The sequence below is a fragment of the Pogona vitticeps genome, chromosome 3 (genome assembly GCF_051106095.1).
Source record: "Pogona vitticeps strain Pit_001003342236 chromosome 3, PviZW2.1, whole genome shotgun sequence".
NCBI classification, from domain to species: Eukaryota; Metazoa; Chordata; class Lepidosauria; order Squamata; family Agamidae; genus Pogona; species Pogona vitticeps.
This window is the reverse complement of record NC_135785.1, coordinates 173166433-173190468: the sequence shown is the minus strand read 5'-3', so window position 1 is coordinate 173190468 and position 24036 is coordinate 173166433. Positions and strand designations below refer to the sequence as shown.

The window sequence follows — 24036 nt, the reverse complement described above, 5'->3', positions numbered from 1 at the left end:
TTAGTTAAATACATTTTTAACTGATTTCTCCCTGATTATGATACAATCTGACAAGTTCAACCTTCTTTACCATTCACCAAGGGAAAATAAGGGGCACCGGACAAGAGAACAAAACGAGAACAAAACAAATCCAGGAGACAAAAACATTGTGGCACCTTAATGGCTAACTGCTATATTTTAAGGTGAGCTTTCGTGACTCAAGTCCACTTCCTCAGGTAGGTGATGACTGTCATATTTATACATGACCAGGTGGGGATACAGACAGTGAACAAAATGACAATGGTTCGTAACAAACCATTAGGTTATCAGGTTGTGAATAATTTCAGTTATCAGTCTAAAGCAGTGGCCCCCAACCTTGGGCCTCCAGATGTTATTGGACTTCAACTCCCAGAAATCCTGACCAGCAGAGGTGGTGGCAAAGGCTTTTGGCAGTTGTAGTCCAAGAACATCTGGAGGCCCAAGGTTGGGGACCTGTGGTCTAAAGGGAACAACAGCACAGTTGACACAAGCGGCAAACTGCCAGGAATCAGTGTAGGATTTCACACCTGATAATCACTTCGGAATTCAATGTTATAAGGGCTGCTTTTTCACATTTCACTTTGAAGACACAGGTACTTTGGAGTCACACCAGTACTTAAAATGCTTGTAAAAATACAACAATAGTGTTCCAATATTTGCTTTTTATCTTGGGAAAAGGTATACCAGATTACCAAAAGCACACCACTTTTTTTTCTCCTGAGCAAAAAAAAAAGAGGAAGGAATCAAAGTAAAACTGAAAATACAGTTTTACACGATGCATTCAGCATAAAGCATCACTTGGTTATCATCAGCTAGACCATTTTCTCTAATAATGAGACCAACACAAGCATTAGAAATCTAAGCAGAACTTTATATGAATTTTTATATGTGCATTTTAATCAGGGGAATAACTCATATAAGTCAACTTATAAGATGAAAATTAAAACATTAGAAAACATTAACAGAATTAGCTATGTTTCCTTCTGGCACCATGCTGCATCAAATCTACAAAACTGTTAAGACTGAATGCTCTTCTTGTAATGCAGACAACAGCTGGATAAGACATTAAGACTATTTAAAAAAACACATAAGAGCCTGATGGAGGTCAGATCAGGGAAGCATATGGTTCCTAGTCTGTTCATTGGTTTCAAACAATAAGGATAATTAAGTCTATGATCTGGATGGAAAGATTAGTTGTTTGCAACAGTTCTGCATCAGGGAGTTGCTTCCTAATGAACTAAACTTGTTTTTAAGTGTGTCTTTTATCATTTCACTGGTTTTGGATAATGTTATCTTATTTGTAACCTAAAACAGTTTAAAAATTAATTACATGCTGGGCATTCTTTTTCAAAGCTTGACTATTTGTTTTCTAGTTCAGTACTGGGGAAACTGGACATGGACTATATCCATGGTTCTCAATAAGAAGACACAACGGGGCAACAATTGATGCTAATAATCATCACAGGTTCCAACATTGAATGGGGATCATTATGAGTTTTCAACCACTCTGCAGATCCTGCAGAGTGGGGGGGGGGGGAATTGCAGGCTGGAGTCAATAAGAATAAGCTATTCAATGCAGTGACTAGGTAGGCAGCAATAACTGCTTACTCCATGTGTATCTCTTATAAAATATCTGATCACCTTTTCAACTGAAAATAGCTATTTTGTCTAATGTTTTCTTGTGTCAATGACAACTAGCCATGCTGGTTGCCACTATATGCCACCTTTAGGCAACAAGCACTGCCTAAAAATAAAATTCATCGTAGAAGACTGTTGCCTTTATGGGCTGCCCAAACATGGGCATCTTTTTGATCCCTACAGGAAACAGAAAGCTGGACTAGAGGTTCCTTTGTTCTGATCCAGGAGGTTTTCTCTTAAGTTCTGCTGTTCTTACAGTTGCTGTGCACAGGGAAAAGAAGAGCCACAATTGTCATGTACAGCACTTTTTAAATCAGTTATTTGGCTTATACTGAAATACTTATTTCTTTACAAATCATTTGGTTAAAGTAAAAAATAAAGTGTTCAATCATTGTTTTTTTGAACAAAATTGTTCATATGGAGTAGGAAGAAATAGTTCATAAAGTGTGTGTGACTAGAGAAAGCTCAGAATGGTGCTGCTTTTTAAACACTATGGGCAGCATCCTACTGCTGATTTATGCTTGCATAAAGGAAACGAATTAGGTGCTGGCAACAAATGGCTTCTCATTAATAAAGCACTGTTTGCATCATGAAGCATGAGACTGATCACACACTCAGGCAAAAAACCCAGAAGTCCAAACAGCACCGCATTAGCAACCAGTAAACTGCCACCGCAACTCAATGTGATTTTCTTCATGTAAATGTAAATTGGCAAAAAGATCATGACCTATGATGCTCTTGCATTTAAGCATTCGTGCACATATATTTTACTACCTTATACTTCTCTACTATAGTTAAAGAGAGATAGAGAATTTGTTTTACCTCAGATTAAAAGATCAGTTACACTGATCCTGGATTGACAATGCATTCAAAACATGTCATCTGCTAATGAGCTCCCCATCATCTCAAAGATATGGCTCTTTTCTCTTCTCAGGCAAAGTCATCATAAGCAAATTGAAAAGCCACTTGCCCAAAAGGTGATAGGAAAATGTGTCAAGTGACAATAGGTTCACCTGCCCAACTCATGGAAACCACACCGTGGGGAGAGAAAGGGTGGTGGAAGAGTAGCCTTCTAACCCTAGAGAGACAGTTTGACTCTACTCAGAAATAAGACCAGATGAGGCAGAAGAACCACAGTGGCTGGAGGCTACGAATGTGGAGGACTCATAAAAATCTAAGTGAATGAAGCAGGTCAATCCACATTAGAGTTACAGTACGTAAGAGCTGACTCCATGTGACGGAGTGAGCTCCCATCGCTTGTTCCAGCTCCTGCCAACTTAGCAGGAGTAAAAATGCGAGTAAATAGGTACCACCACGGTAGGAAGGTAATGGCGTTCTGTGTTTAGTCGCACTGGCCACGTGACCACAGAAACTGTCTACGGACAAACACTGGCTCTACAGCTTGGAAACGGGGATGAGCACTGCCCCCTCGAGACGGACACGACTGGACTAAATGTCAAGGGGAACCTTTACAGTACTGAACACACCTACAAAACAGTAGGCTCCATTTGCCACAGTTTCTGACGCTCTTGAGGAAATAAGCACAACATTGAGCTATAAAAGCAGAAGTACTCCCCGGAATGCTGGAAATCCAATGGTTTGGGAAGAATAAAAAAGAACCAAGTAAGTTTGTGGATGAGAGGCAGATGAGAGTCCAAACAGGAATGGCAGAGGAACTGCTGAGCCATAGCACAACTTCATATAGGCCATCTCTCAACAACTATCGCCTATAGCTCCTAGTATGGCTCTGGGTACAGGGCGCCTAGTAAACGTAGAAAGAAGGAAAGGACAAGGATTTTGGCTCTCCATGAGGGGACTTTTGAGCCAAGTGTGTTTCAATATTTTTAAGGATTTTACTGAACCTTTAAATAAGAAATGGAAGGTCAATGGGACTTGTCCAACAGAATCATATTTTACAGACCCTCCACAACCCCCTTATTCTCAACTTTCCATATAGCAGGTTATAAAAATTCACTCAACATAGGTAAAATTTGCTGACAAAACATGCAGCTCTATCAACAGACTGAACTCTGTCCCATTTTGAATACGCATGGGAGCAATGGGCTGCTAAAACCAGGTGGTATTAGATCTACATTATCACACGTTAATAATTTAAAATGTTCTGTCTGTCCGTCCGTCCGTCCGTCCGTCCGTCCGTCCAGCCAGCCAGCCAGCCAGCCAGCCAGCCAGCCAGCCTATATACTGTACTTTTATATGCCAGTCAGGACACCACATAAATGCCTATGATCTACTAGTAAAAACATGTAGCATCTAGCCTTAAGGCATGAAATACTATTCACTATACTGTAAAATGCTGACTGGAGAGATCGGTGGTTTAGATATCTGGCTGCGGGGCCAGAGGTTGGGAGTCTGATTCCCCACTGTGCCTCCTGTGTAGCCTTGGGCAAGTCACATAGTCCCAGGTTGCCCGCAGAAGAAAGGAATGGTGAACCACTTCTGAATACTCTATACTTGGAAAACCTTGAAAAAGGATCACCATAAGACTGAATTGACTTGATGGCACACAGCAGCAGCAGAAACAATAACAACAACATACAGTAAACTGATACTACATTGACGTAGATCAACTTATGATATACTCTAGTTGATTCCATACCAGAGGCCAACAATAAACAGCTGCAAATTTTAAAAGTGAACACTTCTTGCTTATTACCACCAACTTCCTCTTCTATACATTGGATTGCTACTGTCACTGCATCAAGGAGATAGTTTTTCAACCAGAATAACGTACAGAAAAGGGAATAAGATGGTAATGTAAACAAATGTAATTATCCTAAAGATGCAATTATCTTTAAGATGGAGCTCTAATCAAATCATACAGGTCATTTAATTTACATAGAGTTACCTGTCACAAATAAAATTTCTCACCTAGTTAGTATCTACTGTTACTTCTTTCTATATTGAATGTGTGTTAATTAGATCAGTGGTTCTTAACGTGGGCGATAATGCCCCCCAGGGGGCGATTTCATTTTTCAGGGGGGCGGTAGAACGAAAAGGGGCAGTGTGGGGGCACTGGAGCAGAAGGGGGCGGTAGGGGGGCGCTGGAGCAAGCCAAACCTGTTAAGATGGCTGCAGCCTTTTTACAGTGTGCATGAATATATATTTTCCTCCAATCTTAATTTAGTTTCAGAGTTTTCCTCTTGAAATTTTTAGTTCCTGCATTGTGGTTTGTTTTTATGCCCTTTTTATATTTCTTTTTGCTTCTTAAAATTCGCTTGCAACTAAATCATTAAATGTTACTTTTTGGGGGCATTTCATTTTCTTGGAATTGAATTTTGTTTTCCGGGGTCATTGGATTTAAGTGTCGTAAATAAATAAATAAATAAATAAATAAATAAATAAATAAATAAATAAATAAATAAATAAATAAATAAATAAATAAATAAGAAAGATATCACCGTGGGGAGGGGGGTGATGATAACTTCCTCAATGGCTCAAGGGGGCGTTTCTTTCAAAAGGGTTAAGAACCACTGAATTAGATCATACTATCAGTACCTTAACAACTTAGCTGGTTATATTTTTCCTTGGAGTATTTCATGTTTCACTTCTAGAAGTGTACCCTAAGTAAGGCTAGGCTATTTCCAGTCCATTTCAGATTTCAATGTCTTCATTTATACGTCAGTTCCATCCGGTCTTTTCATTGAATCAAACCACACAAAAGGCCTAAAAACAATGGCTAGTTCCAGCTAAAGAAAATCAGCAGAATCAACTGCTAAGCACTTGTCAATACTATGCAATTACTCCAGTAATTCAGTGGGTATGCTCTACCGGGGACTAGCAACTTAAATTATATGCAAGTAGCTGAGAGCTATATCGCAACATTTGGGGATCTGCAAAAATAAAATCAAACTCTGATACAGGCTCAAGGAAAAGGTTAAGACATGATCCAGTATCCCACCAAATGTTCTTCTTACCATTTTTCTATATAGATATTTATTCTCCTCCCTCACTGCTTTGGCACTTCCTTCTTTTCACTAAAAGTTGTTTAACGTCATTGCTGCTTTCTGCCAGTAAGATGATATCCTCTGCTTAACTTAAATTACGAATGTTTCCTCCACCAGTTTTCACTCCTTCATCTGAATCTAGTCTGGCTGTCTGCATAATCTGTTATGAATGCAGACTGAACAAATAAGGAGATAAAATGCCTGACATCTTTGCCTATAGGATACCATTCTGTCACTCCATATTCTGTCCTAATGGTAGCTTCTTGTCCACAATATGGGTTACTCATCAGGACAAACAAGTGCCAAGGCATACCCATTTCTTTCACAACAATGCATAGCTTCTCATGATCCACACGGTCAAAGGCTTTGATGTAATCTGTAAAAGCACAGATTGATCTTCTGAAATTCTTTGGGACATATCAAAATAACCACTATTAGGCTAACCACACATACAAAAAAACCCTCTCAGACACAAGTTTTTGTGCAATTCGAAAAGCTTGCAAAACACTGAGATTTTTCCTAGCTTGTATTTTGACAATTCGGAGTTTATTACTTTTTGAACTTTAACAGTTTTCCATAGATAAAACTGTAATAAATCAAATAGAAACTTCACTATTTCAGCAAGTTTTTCCACTGTTGTATTCTTGATATTTTGTGATATAATAATCCCCTTCTCTTACAGGAAAAGAGCTGAAGAGTTTAGCAAACAATCAAATAAATAAAAAACCAGAACAGACATAGCTGGGAGGACAACCCCCCCCTTGAAAGTCAATAGTACTTAACCAATGTTGGAAGAGTCAAGAATATGTTTGTGGCATCCCAGATTACTGTTATGTCGGTACATAAAACTAGAAGAAAGATACTATTTCAAACACCTTTCAAGAGAAAATATAACTGAAATACTGTTTGGAAAGATAGTTCAAGGGCAGATCAATATGTATGAAGAGAAAGAAATTATCCAGAGAAATAAAAGATATTGTGAAGAATTTAATGGAAACTTGCCAGCTGCTTAAAAATCTTTGCATTTTGATTAGTCAGCTGTTCAAGAATTTGTCATAATTTCAATGCTTAAGTTCTCTCCATGATCAAACTACATTTTCAACCTCAAAGATACCTCAGATAGAGAGTCTCAGAACTGCTACAAGAAACATTTAGATCTCTTAAATGAAATTCAGTTGAGCAAGCTCTGTATTACTAATGCAAGAATAAAGAGAGAGAACTCTAGCTTAAAGGGATACATGTATGATTCTACATCAAATAGATTAAAGAGCAGAAACAGGTAGGCGTGAATACTTTGAGAGCACATGCACATCGTTAGCCATAATATTTGAGAGTGGGCCAGAGGAATTCAGGGTCCATTCCATTTGGAATACAACATTCCTCTATGCAGCCCGCTAGTAGTTAACCACTCAAGTTAACCAGGATTTTTGGATCAACAGGATGAGCAGTGAAGAGATACTAAAGCAAGTGAATAAACACCAAGCAACTGATAAAATATAGAAAACTAGAATACAAAAGTCACATAGCAAAAATAAAAAGTACAGCTTGCCACACCTGATCATTCATGACACACACACACACACACAAAACCCTAAAAAGGAGTGCAGGAAGAAGAGCATCATGTTCTGGATGCAGCACGGCATCATTATTTTAATTTAGAATGACCTTGATGTTGTCCAGCCTCTGGTAGGGAAGAAAGAACAAAAATAAATGTTCCTGCTTAAATCAGAATCTGACAACATCTTCACACTACTATTTCAGAAGCTGGGTAGTGTAGAAATCTTAGCTATCTTTAGCTGTGCTTTAGCTGCTAGTTGAATAATTCATTTAGCCTTTTGGGGTAATTTAGATCCTAGAAGTGAGAGGGAGAATAGAACATGGCATCAACCAAGAGCCACTGGATAGCTCAGAGGTTTAGGTATCTAGCTATGGAGACAGAGGTTGGGAGTTTGATTTCCCACTGTGCCTCCTTATCAGGGGCTCGACATGATGATCCACAGGGTCCCTTCCAGCTCTGCAGTTCTAAGATTATTACATCCTAATGTCCCTGCACCAATGCTTTGTTGCCTATCAAGAAAATCCAGGGGCTTTCAGAAGAATACCAATGAAATAAACTATAATCCTGTCTAACAATGGTCAAAGTTCAATCTGGAGCAGACATTCAGTTCTGCCCATTTCACTTTAATACCAGGTGAAAGCAGGGTAAACCACAATCACCTACAATTAATAACTACTGGCAAACCAGTTCCTTCAAACCAGGGGAAAAAAGCAATTCAAAGGCAGGCACACTGTATGATGTTACCATTTGATTTATGCTACATATATTACCTGTATCCACATTCGGAGGAAAGCTAAGACCTGGAAGAACTTGGTTTAATACAGTGCTAAAGTGTTCCATTATGACAATTCCCTGAGAAATTTATCTGTCAGATTATATCAAATCAGGGTGCATAAAAATCAATTATTTTTTTAAATCGCAATATAAGTCAAAAAATTGTTCTCATTTGAATTGTCCAAAAAAACCTGATTTTTTCATTTAAATTGTGGTTTTAGTCAATTTGATTTAAATCAAATCCACCCTGCATCAAATCAATGTCCCCCTCTGATAAAGGAAGCAGCTGTCAGGAGAATGAAGAGGCTGTAGTGTTCAGCAATTCCCTATCTCCTATGAACCATTTAATCTATCTCTTCTAAGAGGCCACCATCAGCATACAACAAATTGAGGGAAAGAGGCAAAAACACATCCTTCCCTGTTCCAAAGACACTTATATTCCATGAAAGTCAACACTGCCAGTATCATTCATAATTTTCATAAATTATGGCTACTTTTTTTTAAAAGAACAAGATGGCAGAGTTTTGTCCTTTCTTCCGTAAAGTTCCAAGGGTATGCTTCTAAAATCTAGGACTTTTTTCAGGCATAAAGGAAGAGCAGGAGGACTTCGTTAATAAAATAGCTCCAGTTCCTTTACTCTGTCTGCTGCTTGGTTAACATCCCATTTTATCAACAATTTATCAATGTGGAATATGCAAAGCCATGTCCAACACTACAGTGAGATGGTCCTGTCATATTTACTTACTATGGCTGGTAAGAGACATCATAACCTTGTCTCTGATTTGCTGTCTGTCAACTCCACTCTCTCTCTCTTTTCAAATCCTGAAATGGTTAATCAAGACCAGACTGTTCTAGAACAACAAACCTGCACTGGTTTTTGAAGGGAAGATCAGATACTCCAAATGAGACCAACAGGTCCCTTCAACATACCCATAACCGCCCCGCCCCCGTGTTTGTGGCATCATACACACATGCTCTACTTCAGTTCTATGCTATCCTGTTTGTGCAACACTGAGAAATGCTGCCCCCTGCAGGTTTCTCAATTACATTCTCATCTCCTTTTCTCCACTACATTCCACTGTACTGTATTTCCCCTCTGGTACCAAAACACTGAAAGAACAGAAGCTTCCCTAAATAGCCACACTTTGGGATTTCTTCTTAAGCATCCCTAAAACTGTCCTCTGTGTGTTTGCTTTTCTCCTTCCAACATGGTATTTCTACTCCCAGCACCTCATCTGTCATGTCATTCAATTGTGTGCTAGTTCTTCATTTCTCTCTCAGCCAAACCAAGCCATCACTTCTGTCACCATAGCTACACGTCTTTTAATCTTTTACTGTGACACCTTCCCTTCTGTGAGTGTTTACGAGCATTTCAGAGTATCAAAGCAGCTTTGCCAAAGGTGGAGTACTGACACCCTCAATCCATTCTTAGTTTACTGTGCAGTATTAGATACAGGATGGCACAGAACATGGCTCTGATCTCATGTAACACTATACTGTACAAACAATTATTCCCTTCAAACATTCCAATAACATTTTAAATTCCTTATCCTCATCCATTTTTTTTAAAAAAAGGAATGAAAAATGACCACTGCTAGATTTGTTCCTCTTGATATCAGCAGGACTCCTGGCAACATTTTCTCTTTTGCAATATCAATGGGGGATTTAAAATATTTTCCTCTTTTTTGGAGGGGGGGGGAAATAATAGAGAACGTAGGACACACATAGCAGATTCTATTCCCTGCTTACTGGTATGGCAGGTCAGAAATAACAAAGGGCTGATTTTGCACCAAACAAAAATGTTTCTTTTGATTCTTGAAAGAAAAATATCTACACACAAACTACTACGTCGTATTATGAAGCATGCCTCTACTTTTCAGAGTACTTGGCACACTTCCATCACCCAGTTAAGCAAGCATAATACCCAGCAAAACCCAGCCATTCAGCTGATGTTCAGGTTCAGTGGACTGCAAGACTGACCAACTGTTCCAGAACAGATGAGATACTCAGCATATGCCCAATAAAGATCAACTGCCAATCTGTGATGCAACCCACATGTTTCTACCAAAAGCCTTTTTTCCCCACCACTTTCTGCACATAACTACAGTACTTGGGGAAAATTTCCATATCACTCAAGGAGAAATACGGTAATCCCAAGGTGCGATGACATAATTTACACAGCACAAGAAGAATAATGGTAAACATAATAAATTAATTTGTCCAAAAGATTTTATTATAATGCTTTTAAAGGTAAAGACCCTTCAAGACAGTTTTCAAGATAAAAACATAGGCCTAACACACACACAGCTAAAACAGCAGCCTTAAAATACAATTCTGAAATGATTTTTTTTTAAATTCAGCAACCATCAAAACCATTAAACATGAAACAGACAGCAGCTTAAAAACAGAAATCAACCATGTTTTGAGGTACATTCAAAAATGTCAAATCACAAAGGGGAAAATACACACCGATTTATGAACCAGCACTCCCTTTGTGAACTTAGACATCCAATGCTTTATGTGACAAGTCAGTGCCTTTCCCAAAATTTGGGTCTTCGAACCTTTTTCTACACTAAACCTTTTCCTCAAACTGGAAATGTCAGACAGTTGTCTCCTGTTATCCTGAAATTGTTCTGGGTTTTGTCAGTATTCTCTATTGAAGATTTGTTCATTAATCTCAGTATTTGCATATGCACAGGGGGAGCATATGTATTTATGCTGAATGTGATGGGATACACTGGGTTGTTCTGGGACCGACTTGTCCATATGTGTTCGCCCTCTCTCTTTGTCTACTTCCATCCCTCCTTCCTTCTCTTCTTCTTTGATTCAACCAACAAACACTCTGGTAGTAAAAGCAAAGCAATGTCTGCTGCTTATATACTGCCCTATAGCACATAAAGAATTATTTGTGTGGTTAACAATTTACTTATGCATTGCCTGCCTCCTGTGAGCTAGATACTCAATTTAACAACCTCAGAAAGATGGAAGCCTGAGTCAACCTTCAGCCAGCTACCTGCGCTATGAGGCTCTGTGATACACAACACCCACCGCACCAGAAAGCAACTCTTTTGTTCCACTTTGACCCTGTTTACTTTGCTGAGTGCAAGAAAAACCAAACAAGTACCCAGTGTGGACAGGCCCAGAGGGAATTTGAGGCTTTCCGAATGTAAAGTCTGTGCTATTATTTTGAGACATGCCCCACTCCAAGATTTAAAGTGAGTCAGCAGTAGTAGTCAAAAACACACTTTTACCAGACAAGACAGACTGACCAGCCTTTCCCAATGTGGACACTTTCCAAATATTTTGGACAGCTATAACACATCTGTACTACATATGTTCTTGGGTTATAAACTGAATTCATCTGGAGGATATTAGATTAGAGAAGGTACAGTAGCTTTAATTCCTGCTCCCCACTATGAACCTTTTTGGCCTAGACTCAGCCAAAACATGTTGGAAACCTTGTCCTGCGTAACTCAGTCTCTGGGACTGGTCAGGCACCAAACAACGGCATGACAGACCATATCTCGAAGGTGGGAAAAATTTGGCTTTCCAGATGTTGTTGAACTAAAACTCCAAACAGCCCTAGTCAATGTAACCAGTGGTGAGGAACAATAGCAATTTTGTCCAAAAAATATCTTAGGGGAGGACACTTTCCCCATCCCAACAATAACCGAAAGGCCCCTCATAACAAAATGCTTAACACAGGCACAGCCCCCAAGTCTACCCAGCAGAAAACATGAAGCAGCGGGATTCACGAAAGCAGGATGATGCCTACCCAGGTTTGCAGCAGCTATATAAAACTTTCTGATCCAAAAAACTAAACACAGTCCACCAGTCCCAAAGTACTGTACAGGCACAGAAGGACTCCATTAATGGTCTAAATTTGCTGACTGTATCTGCAATAAAAAAACAGACTGCCATCTGGAAGGCTACAATAGATGGCTGGTGGTCTAGATATGGTTTACTGAATCACAAGCTGTCCATTCAGCTCCAGGGCACTCACATTTGTTGAGATAAAAGTGGGCAACCTCTAGGGGTCCAAGGACTACATGCTCAAGCAATAACACCTCCAACAAAATATTTGCTTCCAAAAAAGGAGGGGAGTCCCAAAAACAGACCCCTTGCACTTCTGAGTGGCCCCAAATTAAAAAAAATAAAATAGAGAGTTTGAAAGGAGTCTTCCAAACATGCCTCCATTCCCCATAAAGATCACAAGAGTTTGAGGAGAGGAGAAGACATCAATATCCCCACCAATGTAAAATTTTTCTTGGGAAGTATGGGGGTGGGAGGTTCCACACATTATCCCCTCCCAATTTAAATCAAATCACTCCAAAGCAGATCTTCTGAGGATGGCACGTTTGCCAAAAAAATAAAACATTCTGACATGAAGACAGAAGTCAAAGAAGCCACAGAACTAGATGAGGCAACCTGCCAAACTATTACAAACGTTCTAATTGAAAAATTAATGATAAATTGTTTTCGTTTACCTACATCTACAATACTAATAGTCAATTCTGACTTATGGCGAGCCTTTTCCAGAGTTTTCCAAGCAGAGAATACCTAAGGGATGGTTTACCTTTCCCTTCTTCTGGGGGCGCTCCGAGACTGTGCAGTTAGCTCAAGGCCACACAGGCTGGCTCTACTCATAGGAGGAACAGTGGGGAATTGAACTCCCAACCTCTGGCCCTACAGCCAGATAGCTAACCTATTGAGCTATCCACTGTACCTACATCTATAGAACCATATAATATAGAAGTATAGTACTTCTCATAGTGTGAGAGGATTTCTGTCCTTTACTTTCCAAGTGCTCTTTATTTTAACATTATGTTGAAATAACTGAGGGATCAGTTCTGTAGGTTCATATTTTCTTTCCAAGAGTAAAAGGGAAAAATACATTAGGGTCAGGATAACTTCTCTCCACTGTACTTCCCCCCCCCAAAGGGTATGCTTTCCTTCCTTACAATGGTCAAGAATAGGTCATACAGAATTCTAGCTTTGCCATTTTTGGCCAGGTTTTCAAGGATAGAAATAGCAAGTTGCCAACACATCCTTATTACAGTATATCAATATTAAGAATATTACGGTATATTATAGTTTTTGCTTTCATATTTGAAGATATCCTACTGGTATCAGAAAAACACAAGCCATTTCCAGAGAGATGTATTGTACAAATATAATTTATCCAAAGAATAACAAAGAAATGCTTGGTAACAGCAGTGAATTTGGGCTTTTATAACCTTGCTTTTTATGTGCTTACTTACTATAGGGCGAGGTCACGTGAACTCTACTAAAGATAAGACTGCAGAGAGGATTTATTTTGTCAACAGTACAAGGGGCTGACATGACCACAGCTGTTAACATTATTATAGGGAAAAGCAAAACAAATAAATAAGATGCTGTTATTAGTGCTAATCCACAGTAATCAGTCCTAACAACACCTTTCCTACAAAAGGTGATTTATTTGGACACAAGTAACCTTTATGAGTAGACTTAATTTAAGGCAAAATGGCCAACACCTTTTAAAAATGTATCTCTGAGTAACAAAACAAGTAGTTTCTTCGCAAAATATTGAAAATATATTTTCAGGTTCTCAAGACATGGTTATGAACACACACACACACACACACACACACAGAGAGAGAGAGAGAGAGAGAGAGAGAGAGAGAGAGAGAGAGAGAGAGAGAGAGAGAGATTTCATTCTACTTTCCCCCAGAAGTATCCAGTATGCCTGTAACCATCAGTTTAAGAAAAGAAGAAGACAAGTCAAGATCCTGATCCCCTACATCAGTGGTGGCAAACCTTTTTGGGCTCATGTGCCTGAACGGAAAAGAAAAAAACCAGCAGGTGGCGTGGCAGTGGCGGAATGGGAAGTGGTGGCGGCGGAAGCAGAAGTGACAGTGGAAGAGGGAATCCCGGGCACGGAGGTGCCTCGAGACCCTACTCCAGATCCACCACCAGTGCCAGCTGCTCTGGATCAGCCTGCTGAAGTGTGGCTGCAGCTGCCTTCTCAGGTTTGGCTGTGTGTGGGGGGGGGGGAGTAGCGATCTGGCCACTTATGGCTCACGTGCCAGCAGAAAGGGCTCCGCGTGCCAGCTGTGGCACGCATGCCACAGGTTTGCCATCGCCGCCCTACATTCTCGGAACAATTATTGCGGCTCATGCTGGGAGACTCAAAATCATAATTACTTTGTTTTGTTCTGGTTTTTAATCTTAGAGAACCAATAGCCTCAACTGTACAGGGACAGATCTCAATGACTGCAAGCAAAGAAATATTGTAGAGAGGTAAAGTGGTTAAAAAGAACTTCCTGAACACCAATCAAACAGACTGCTTCTTTCTATTATATTCTCACAGAATAGGAAAGCTGGGAACCTTCCACCTTTGACCATGTTTGGGCAACCTTTTCCATACACACAGAAAATCTCAGGCTACACCTTCTCAGGGAGACTATTTACTTCAGCTTATATCTTCCTACACTTAACAGACAGAAAAGAAGCTAGATGTGGCCAGATAGTTCATTATTTTAACTGCGCATTTTGCAATAGTCACAGCAAAAAAAAGGATGGTGTTCCAGTTCGACACAGTAATAGTCAGCATGCTGCTTACATCATTAGTCTAAATATTTTTTTTAAAACCACACTTCACTGTTCCATTGATCTGAACAAGTCAAGAAACCAAGTTATACGTGTGTTGTTGTTTTTTCAGGAAAGAGATCACTCACCTTTCCCATTCTGCCATGCTGTATACCAAGACAAACTCAGGAAAGAGGTGATGAAAAATAACACAGTGGCCACAGTTCCATTTCGGAGCCTCATCTCATTTCCGCATCACACTGGTTTATATCTGGCCAGTGATTAGGATTTAAGTGTTGTCTATCGTCTTGAAGCCAGTATATTCTAGCTTAGCACTGCTTTGCCAGTCATACAGAAAAATGCTGCAATGTCATTTCCAAACCATTCTTGTGCCAGTAAAGTGGCTATATTATCGCAGACCTCTGGTCTCTCTCAGAAGCTCTCACCGAAATGACCCATGATTCTGTAGTTCTGCTTCCCCTATACAAAAAAGAGAAAAAGCTGACTTGAGGTTAAAAATGTAGAACAGAAGTAAACTGAAAACCAAACCCCGACATAGAAAATTAAAAGCATAGCAGAGAAATCTAGTAGCTAAGAAACTGAGCTATGAAGAATGCTGCCCTTCACTTTCACTTGAAATTTACTAGATAATTCAGAGTTTGGGAAGATTACTTTTCTCCCAGAAAAATAAAACTGGTTCAGATGCAGATGAAATTAGTTCACCTTTGCATCCACTAAAATCGAGTGGAACTAAATGTGATCATATATTATCCCATTTTCTTCAGTGGGGGCCTAAGCATAACTAAAAGTGCAACTACATTCGCAAATAATGTGGGAAGTGCTCTGATATAGGGACAGCTTCATTCACATTATTTTCTGTTGACTACATTATGTAAAAGTCCATGTGAATCAGTCCAGAGTCCCCCTCCTGCCAATCCATTGTTTTTAACTCCACCACAGGAGTGTCTACTTTTTTTGGAATTGGATGCATTTGCATCAGTTCTCATGGCATGATCACTTGAGCTGATGTCGTTTGCAGTCATTGTATTTAAAGCCATTCCAGCCAGCTACCGCAGCAGTGCAAGAGGCAGGGCGGCAGAGAAACTGGCTGTCAGTTGAATCCTCTCCTCTCTATAGCTGGCGGCTGGGTCTGCTTTCATCCTTTTTCCCCCTTCCATTTCTTCCTTCCTTCCCTAAAGGCTTGGCGCCTTAGCATCCTAGCACTAGGGACAACTGCTGAGCAAAGGGGGGGGGGGGAGCAAGGAATCAGAGAGAGGGGAAGAAGTTTTATGGTAGCTTTGCTCTGAGCATCCAGATTTTGAAGAAACACAATTTTCCTCCTATCTTTCTACCCACTCTGCTGTTTTTTCCCCCTCTTTGGTCAGTCAGCTGTCCTAGGAAGGGAGGGAGGGAGGGTTGGGGAGATGAAAGCTGATCGAGGCACTAAGTGTACAGAGAAGATTCATCTAGTTAACAATATGCAAATAAGCCTCTTTCTCTCTCTGCTGGCTCCTGTGTGCTTGGCTTAAGCAAATTAACCTGGGAAATCCTGACTTCCTGGTTATAACTTCACAGTGGATCTAGGTATTTGCATTTTTCACACTGTAAATTAGGCTGATGTAGCCAACTGAATAAAGTGATGTGAAAAACTGACTAATTTTGACAGACACAAGGGTCAGAATATATTGTGGGTGGGGAAATCCTTAAGAAAGAAAAATTATGGTTTTAATTTGGGTGTTGTTTTTGCGTTTCCCCCCCATTTCTTATTATTGCTATCTTCAGTTTTCACGGTGGCTTTTTGTAATCTAGTTTATTACTACAACGAATGTTAGTTTTGCCCCAAAAGGCAGCACAGAAATTTAACAGCCAGAAACCTGTTACTGAGCACTTACCTATGCTAGCCTTAAGAGAATAAATAGCAGTGCCAAACTGCTAAGAAGTTGAGGCTAGTGTTGTTCATCACATGCCAAGTAACGTAACTGGTGTGCAATGAAGAGTGTAAGCCTTAGCCTCTTAAACAGCAGTACAGTAATTCATCTCTGTGATTTATGCTGTCCGGCTTAAGGTCAACATATGTAAGTAATAAGCTTCTGGCCAATAAATAAATTTAACAGCCAAATCAACATTTTACTGTTAAATTAATCAATGTATTTTTAAAAATACCGCATGATAATTTTAGCTATTTTAGAGTTTGGAAGTAACTACATACAAATAACCCATTACTTCCAATTTAATCCTTTTTCCTCACTTAAAAAAAATACTTACATTACATCTATAACACAATGAGGGATAAATTTACTCCTAGTGCAGCAGTTGTTCTACAATTGCAAGATATGTTCCCTTGAAACAGTGGAGGAGAACTACCACACAGTTCAATTCCTGAACCCTGCTATGCCTTGTGGTGGTGCTTCATGCTCTATTCCAGCAGGGTACGGAGATAAGAACAAAATACATAGGAGGTGAGTGACTTGCATCACAGATTAGTGGAATGCAGCATTTAGATATTATTAAAGCAGCCAAAAGTAGCTGTTTTATGTACACTGGGTAAATTTTAAAAGTAAAGAGCTTATTTTTCATAGAGTAGATAAAAACCAAAAATTTTGAAAATAACTTTTAAATAAAAATTTTAAATAAGAATTGCATTTTAAAATTTAGAGAACATTTAAAATTTACTGTTAAAATGAATTACTTTTAAAATGCTATGTGATGATAGCATTAAATTTAAAATGTTTTATAGCTCAAAGATCTGGTTGTGGCATATGGATAATAAATTCTAATTCTATATTATGAGACAATATATTGGTATAATTAAAAAAACAGTTTTACAAATAAAGTCCAACAGTTCTTGGATTACAGACTTCATTCATGGGGTTCAAACATCCTTCCATACAGGTTATTTAAGTTAAGTTTCTATTTCCCCTGACAGTCAGTCTAGAACTCTGGGTCCCTTGATGTCTCTGGCTTACAAAAATCGTGGCCAGCACAGCTCTGGGAATTTTAGTCCAAGAACATCTGGAGACCCAAAGAACCATGAGTGTAGAATATACCATCGGAAAAATCTGCAATCCTCAAACAGAATTTATTGTCTGTAAAGACATGTATTTATGAACAGTAGCATATGAACATGAGAATAACAGACTCAATAATCCAGCTCTGACTCAAGTTATTCTCCTAGAGCTTTTTGCCCACTCTCTTTCAACACAATGTTAGAAAGTCTTGGAAGCCTGTTTAAAATCTCCAAAATGCCTTTCAATAGTTGCCTTGAGTGATATGGCTCCCTTCAGTGGCAACCCTAGCTACCACTTCTCTACAATATAATACAGTGGTGCCTCGCATAGCGAGGGGTTGCGTTCACTCAGCTATGGCCCCTATGGGCTTTTTTTGCTATGCTATGATCGCGCGGACGCGATCAAAGCATAGTGAACAGCTGATCGGCGGTTCCAAAATGGCCGTCGCTAAAACAAAATGGCGACAGCTGTTTTGCCTCGCTAACGAGGCATCCAAAATGGCCGCCGCAATGGAGGAACCTCACAGAACAGTGAGTTTTAAGCCCATAGGAACGTATTAAATCAGTTTTAATACGTTCCTATGGGCTTTTTAAGTTCACTTAGCGATGTTTCGCTGGGCAAGGGTTAATCCGGAACGGATTAACCTCGCTAAGCGAGGCACCACTGTATATGTAAAGTGCAATCAGGAATGTGCACATGGTTAAAACATCCCCTGACATATCACCAGTCAGCAATCCCATAGGATTTTGGTCAAAGTTTTCCCATTTCTTTGTGGATTGGGACCCTAATATATATATAGTCCTACACCTTCTATGAGCAAAAGTTTTAAAAGGTAGAGACCAGGAGGAAAAACAAAAGCAAGTCAATCCTCTACATCGGTTGAAGCAAGTTAAAAAACACTCTGAAAGTAGCAAATTCTATGCCCAGGATAGAATCTTCTCCATATACACTTAGGATTCTGCTACTCAAAAGTAGAATCAGCATAACACAAACATATTTTCAATTGTAGCTTCTTGACTTTATAAAAATAGAATTAAAACAAAATTATGAAAATTCTTCAAGATTGTGAGATTAGGTTTGTGATAAATATATATTTTACCCCAAGAAGGCCCCAACCTGCACCTTTTTGAGTCTCCGTTAGAAGCTTCTGCTTTTTGGTGCGGGTTGGTGTGCTCTAGTTTAGACCATTCTCAAAGCATGCTATCACTGGGAATGGACTAAAATCGAGCCTTGCAACTACCAAAGCTATGTGAAGTGGCTTAATAAGTGAGCCATTTCAAGGGGGGGGGGGTTCTGCTGCTATATTAGTTATCCTATCAAAGTTGTGCTGAATCAGTTAGCTTAATTTAAAGAACACACTTTTTTTCATTTGTCTTTGAGTGAAGTGCTGATTTAAACCGTGGCTGCAGGCAGTTTCTCAAGCAGCATTACACACAAGGCAATTTTTTAAAATATTAATATAAGTGATTCAGTACATCAGCAATGATCTAGCACAGCCAAAAAATAATTTTACTTCCTCTGACCCTACACAGAGGAGCAGGGGAAATGTTCAACTGACAGCAGAAGGAGCTGGAGGGTTGCTTGAGGTCAATATGTCATGCGGGCGTGAGGATAGCATCAAATGCCATACAGTATTGCTCCTCTCCATAACCTCAAACAACCCTATTTGGACAGTACCAAGCCACTCCAAAAGGACCAGTATAGACTGCTGTAACGGTTATTTTAGGCTTAATTAATTTGAGAGTCAGAGTGGTGATCAGACTGCTGGACTGAGACCTTGGAGATTCAACTTTGGGTTTCAGCTCAGCTATGAAAATCACTGGATAACTTCACGTCTGTCACTTTTTCTCATCCTAACCTACTTCAGCCACTGTAGTGAGGAGGAGGGAGGCATGCACACTATCTTGAGCTAACTGGGGGAAAGGAAGGATATAAATGCAATACGAATGTTTTATTTTTACTATAACTCTTCAAAATATAGTCAGGAGTCGTGCTGGGAGGATGGGTTTCAGGAGTAACCTAAAAAAGGAACTTTCATGAGCTCTATTGAGTCCAGAATTGTTTTAAGCATGGTAGATAAAAATCAACGATTCTTAAAAATCAAATTGATTTAAATCACAAGTTTAAATCATGGTTTAAATTTTAAAATTGATTTTTCCTTTAAGTCATTTTAAAAATCCAATTTTTGATTTTTAAAATTTTAAATTTAAATCATTATTTTAATCCATCCTGGTTTCAAGAGCAGAGTAGTAAAACAGTGCAGAGGTGACAGCATTATCCCACTCTCTGATACAGCACCAAAGAAAAGTCCAAGAAAAACAATTCTGGAACAAACCAATTTTTTTTAACTGCTCTCAAAACTGACAGAACTTCTACCATTCTGGCAGAGTAACTACACCTGTTTCAGTTTTCTCAGTGTATAAAAATATACATGTTTTTAAAAGCACTTTAAAAAAAGAACTGTAACAGTATTTCGGTCTTCTAATTTTAAGAGATAGGGACGTGGTGGCACTAGGGGTTAAACCACAGAAGCCTCTGTGCTGCAAGGTCAGAAGACCAACAGTCGTAAGATCGAATCCACGTGATGGAGTGAACTCCTGTCGCATGTCCCAGCTCCTGCCAACCTAGCAGTTCGAAAGCATGTAAAAATGTGAGTAGATAAATAGGTACCACCTCAGTGGGAAGGTAACAGCGTTCTGTGTCTAGTCGCTCTGGCCACGTGACCATGGAAACTGCCTTCGGACAAACGCTGGCTCTATGGCTTGGAAATGGGGATAAGCACCTTGCCCTAGAGTCAGACAGACTGGACTAAATGTCAAGGAGAACCTTTACCTTTACCTAAGTTTAAGAGATCTTTTTTGAATTCTAGCTCGCTGTTTATGTCAGTTTTATTTTTATCATTATGATCAGTTTGAGAGCAGCAGTGTAGTGGGAAGACCAGAAAGCATAACTGACTAAAACCTTATTTCACTCATGAAAGTTTTCCTCCACGTACTTTAAATCAATCATAAGCTCTTGTTTTTCGCATTCCCAGCAAAAACATCACTCAGATTTTTAAATAACATAATCTTTCATAAAAGCACTGATACACAGGTACACATATCCACTGCATTTCACAAAAGAAACAATAACCTACAAATGTTTGTTCTCAAATATACGCACACACTCCATGTGTTCAAAAAGACTTACTGCTTAGGAAGACTGCTCATATTTGGAACACATTGAGTACCCACAGAAAGGACAGTGTAGAACTGAAAATGTAGCACAAGAATAACCATAACAAAGGACATGGTTTGAATGTGAAAAGTTGTAACTCTTTCACAAGTGTTTCTGAGTTAATGTTTCTCTATCACCACAACAGTTGACAGTTGCCCCAATTAAGTCAGGAGGACTCCCAAGCGGAGGCTAACCCCCAAATACCCAAGACAAGGCCAACTCTTCCCCCACACTTTGCTGAACCATATTGGATCCCTTGTGTAGATCCCATAAGAAACGGTCAGCCTGATAAGACTGTAAAACACTAACCAAAGGCAGATGGGGCTGAATTATTTTTTTCCTGAGCCCAAAGGAGAGCTAATTTGATGTAACAGTCAAAGCAGGCATTCCCACTGAGTCACAATTATGGACCTTGGATGGACTTTGGGCCAATCATCAACTCCCAGCCTGGCCTACCTCACACAATCAGCATAAGGATAAAAGACGGAGCCATCTCTCCTGCCTTGAGCTCATCGGAGGAAATGCAGGGCATTAACATAAATGCTAATGATAATAATATATAACTTTTGTCAGGAAATAACAGCACCAGTTATGCTTAAACACTTTGTTCACAACACTGGACAAGAATTGGTGGCCAAAGATAGAATTCAGGTTTTTTAGGTTGCTTTCTACTACTGTCACCAAGTCATCTGCCAGACTTTAATTGTAATTACAACAGAAAACAATAATGGGAGAAAGTAAAAGTTGCTAGTAGTTTGGTGCCCTGAGACAAACTACTGTATCCATTGCCATGCACAGGCCACTGCATACACACAAATTAATACCAGCTTTGGAATCTTTACACACTACAGAGTAAACAACTGTAAGAAAAAAAATGAGAATTGGGAAACAGGATAAGAAAGGTAAGGTAGGTAACTGTAGCATTTCCCCAGAAGAACTGCAGCACAGGTAGGCTGTGAAGTTTAAAACAGTTTCTGTAAGCACAGTAAGTACAGAAATACAAATCGTTTAAATAAATATTTGTTAGTAGCTTCCGTGATCTTTCAGATGACCAAGTGGGACAAAAATTCTCCAAATATGGACACTGAACATATCTTAAGCAGCATCTTTTCAGCCCCTTGTCTATCTACAGTATTACATAGTGCACTGCCATACACTATGTTTAATAATACTGTACAGCAAAAATCCATCCCTCTCACCTACGCCTATTTTGAGGAGTGAGGGGAGAGGAGTACACGGCGGGTTTTCTTCACCACATTGCTCCCACACCGAATTTGTTTTTCGCGTCACAAGATGCAGACTTCTGATCCTTAGCGAGAAAAAACAGACTCACACGGCACAGGTCAAGGTACAAGGCACGTTCAGAGCTCCCCTGAATACCACTTCGCCTGCGCCCCTCCGGTCTCTCCTGGGCACAGAGGCAGCGCCAGCGGCACCACAACGCCGCGCGTCTGCCCGTGTGCACGGCTTCACACGTACATAACACGCAGCTACCCAGCAGCGCCCTCCCAACCCAACCCAACCGACCACCCCCGCCAAGGTCTCCCCACTCAACCGGTCCTGCTGACACTTTCTGCCTCCTGCCGCCGGTTTCCCGTCCCTGAAGACCGACGGAGAGAGGAAGCAAAAGATTGCTCCCTACCGAGCTGTCGCATTGCACAGTCCGCTCACCCCCACCCTCCCTCAGCGGTCCCACCGAACGACTTGGGCAGGACAGAGCCTCAGGAAGCAGCGGGAGGCAGGGCGGCTGGCTGGCTGGCTTGCTTGCCGGCCTGTGTATCCTGTGCTCCTTCCTTCCCCAGGCGACCCTTCCCGCAGGCTCGCCACCTTCCACCACCACCCCACCCCCGCCACGACCGGATTAGGGACCGACAAGGCAGCACTTCTCCAAGCCGCCTCAAATCTATTCCAGAGGCAACATTCCCCTCCTGAGCCCCAGCGAGGAGGGCGCCTCCCCGTCCGGCCCCCCGGGTGCAGCGGCACTGCCCGCCAGCAGCGGAGCGCTCCTTCGCCCTCCCCTCCAGAGACGCTCACCTTGGGTTCCCTGAAGAGGAAGGGATCTTCTACCCTTCGCTCCGCTCCTGCAGGGGGAGCCGCGCGCTCCTCTGCTGCGCGCGTGCCAGCGACGAGAGAGAGAGTGAGAGGCAGGTGCGCTCCAACCCCGCGGGCAGCGCCCGCGCTCGCGCCCCCCCCCACTGCACCACCCCGCGCTCTTCCACTCCCGGGGCAACAACTGATGGCAAGCGGCGCAACCCCTTCGCCGGCTGCGCTCTTCTCAGCTTCCGCCTCTTTTCACCTCTCCGGGTTGCCAATTGGCTAAGGCCGTCCTCGTAAAGAACCAATGATCAGCCTGACTCGGACGGTCCTTTCCATCCGATGGTGTCGGCGGATGTCACTCTCGGACAGGAGGCTTTTTATATAGAAGTCTCGCGAGTTTTCTTCCGTCTTCTGTTGAGGGCTTGGGCGCGGGTTAGGAAGGATGGGGTGTCGAGCTGTGTTTTTGTTGTTTAGTCATTTTGTCCGACTCTTCGTGACCCCCGTGGGCCAGAGCACGCCAGGTCCTCCTCTGTCTTCCACTGTTTACGCAGAAGTAAACTAGGGGAACATGCATGAGGTGGGGACTGTAGCCTCTGAACGAAGAAATCAGCTGCTACGTCCCATCCCCTGGGCGGAAAAGTAGAAAGGAAACAAGAGCACAGCTTCGGAAAAATGCATTTTAGCAAAAGCTGATGTCTACAGATATCTGATTAAGTAGTCACGTTAGTCATGAACTCTTTGGGACTGTACTTGTCTTTTGTCTGATTTTTTTTTAACACTGCCATTTGATCTTCCTATATACATAAAACACCAACAACAACGCAGAAGTATATGCATTTTAGATTATTTTATCTGAGGGACAAGTAGATTTAATTTGTAAAAGACCTGGTGTTTCTTGAGCATCCAACAATTCAACTTCAAATTAAAAGCATTGAATCAGAGCATATGCTAACGGTATTTTGCATAAAACTGCAAAAACATGCTGTAGTGTTGAGGGACTGTATCGGAAATGTGGTAAATTGCTACAGTCTTAAAAGTTAAACATTGGAAAGAAGTACAGTATCTGGCTCTGTTTTCCTTGATGGTGTTAAAACTATTGCATTTTCAGAATCAGCAATATGAAAATTTAGGTTTTCTGTTGGCCATATATCATCTGTTTTGTGGAGCCTTAGTTAACCCTATGTCTGAAGAAGTGGATTATAATCCATGCTAGTTCACACTGAAATAAATTGCTTAAGGAGGCTTCCTTTTT

At 40.6% G+C, this 24036-nt stretch overlaps 1 protein-coding gene across 2 annotated transcripts in view; it reads right to left on the bottom strand.

The window, feature by feature from the left end:
• MGAT4A (alpha-1,3-mannosyl-glycoprotein 4-beta-N-acetylglucosaminyltransferase A) overlaps nt 1-23040 on the bottom strand; it is a 71176-nt gene extending 48136 nt beyond the window's left edge. For both annotated transcript variants that reach the window (XR_012085246.2, XM_020805596.3), the window contains exons 1-2: nt 22782-23040; nt 14673-15003 (exon numbers count right to left, since the gene is read on the bottom strand). Coding sequence is in view for 1 of the 2 variants with exons in the window: in XM_020805596.3 (XP_020661255.2) it covers nt 14673-14766 (94 nt within the window). In the remaining variant the exon portion in view is untranslated. The remainder of the gene's footprint in view (nt 1-14672; nt 15004-22781) is intronic.
• Between the last annotated feature and the right edge of the window lie 996 nt (nt 23041-24036).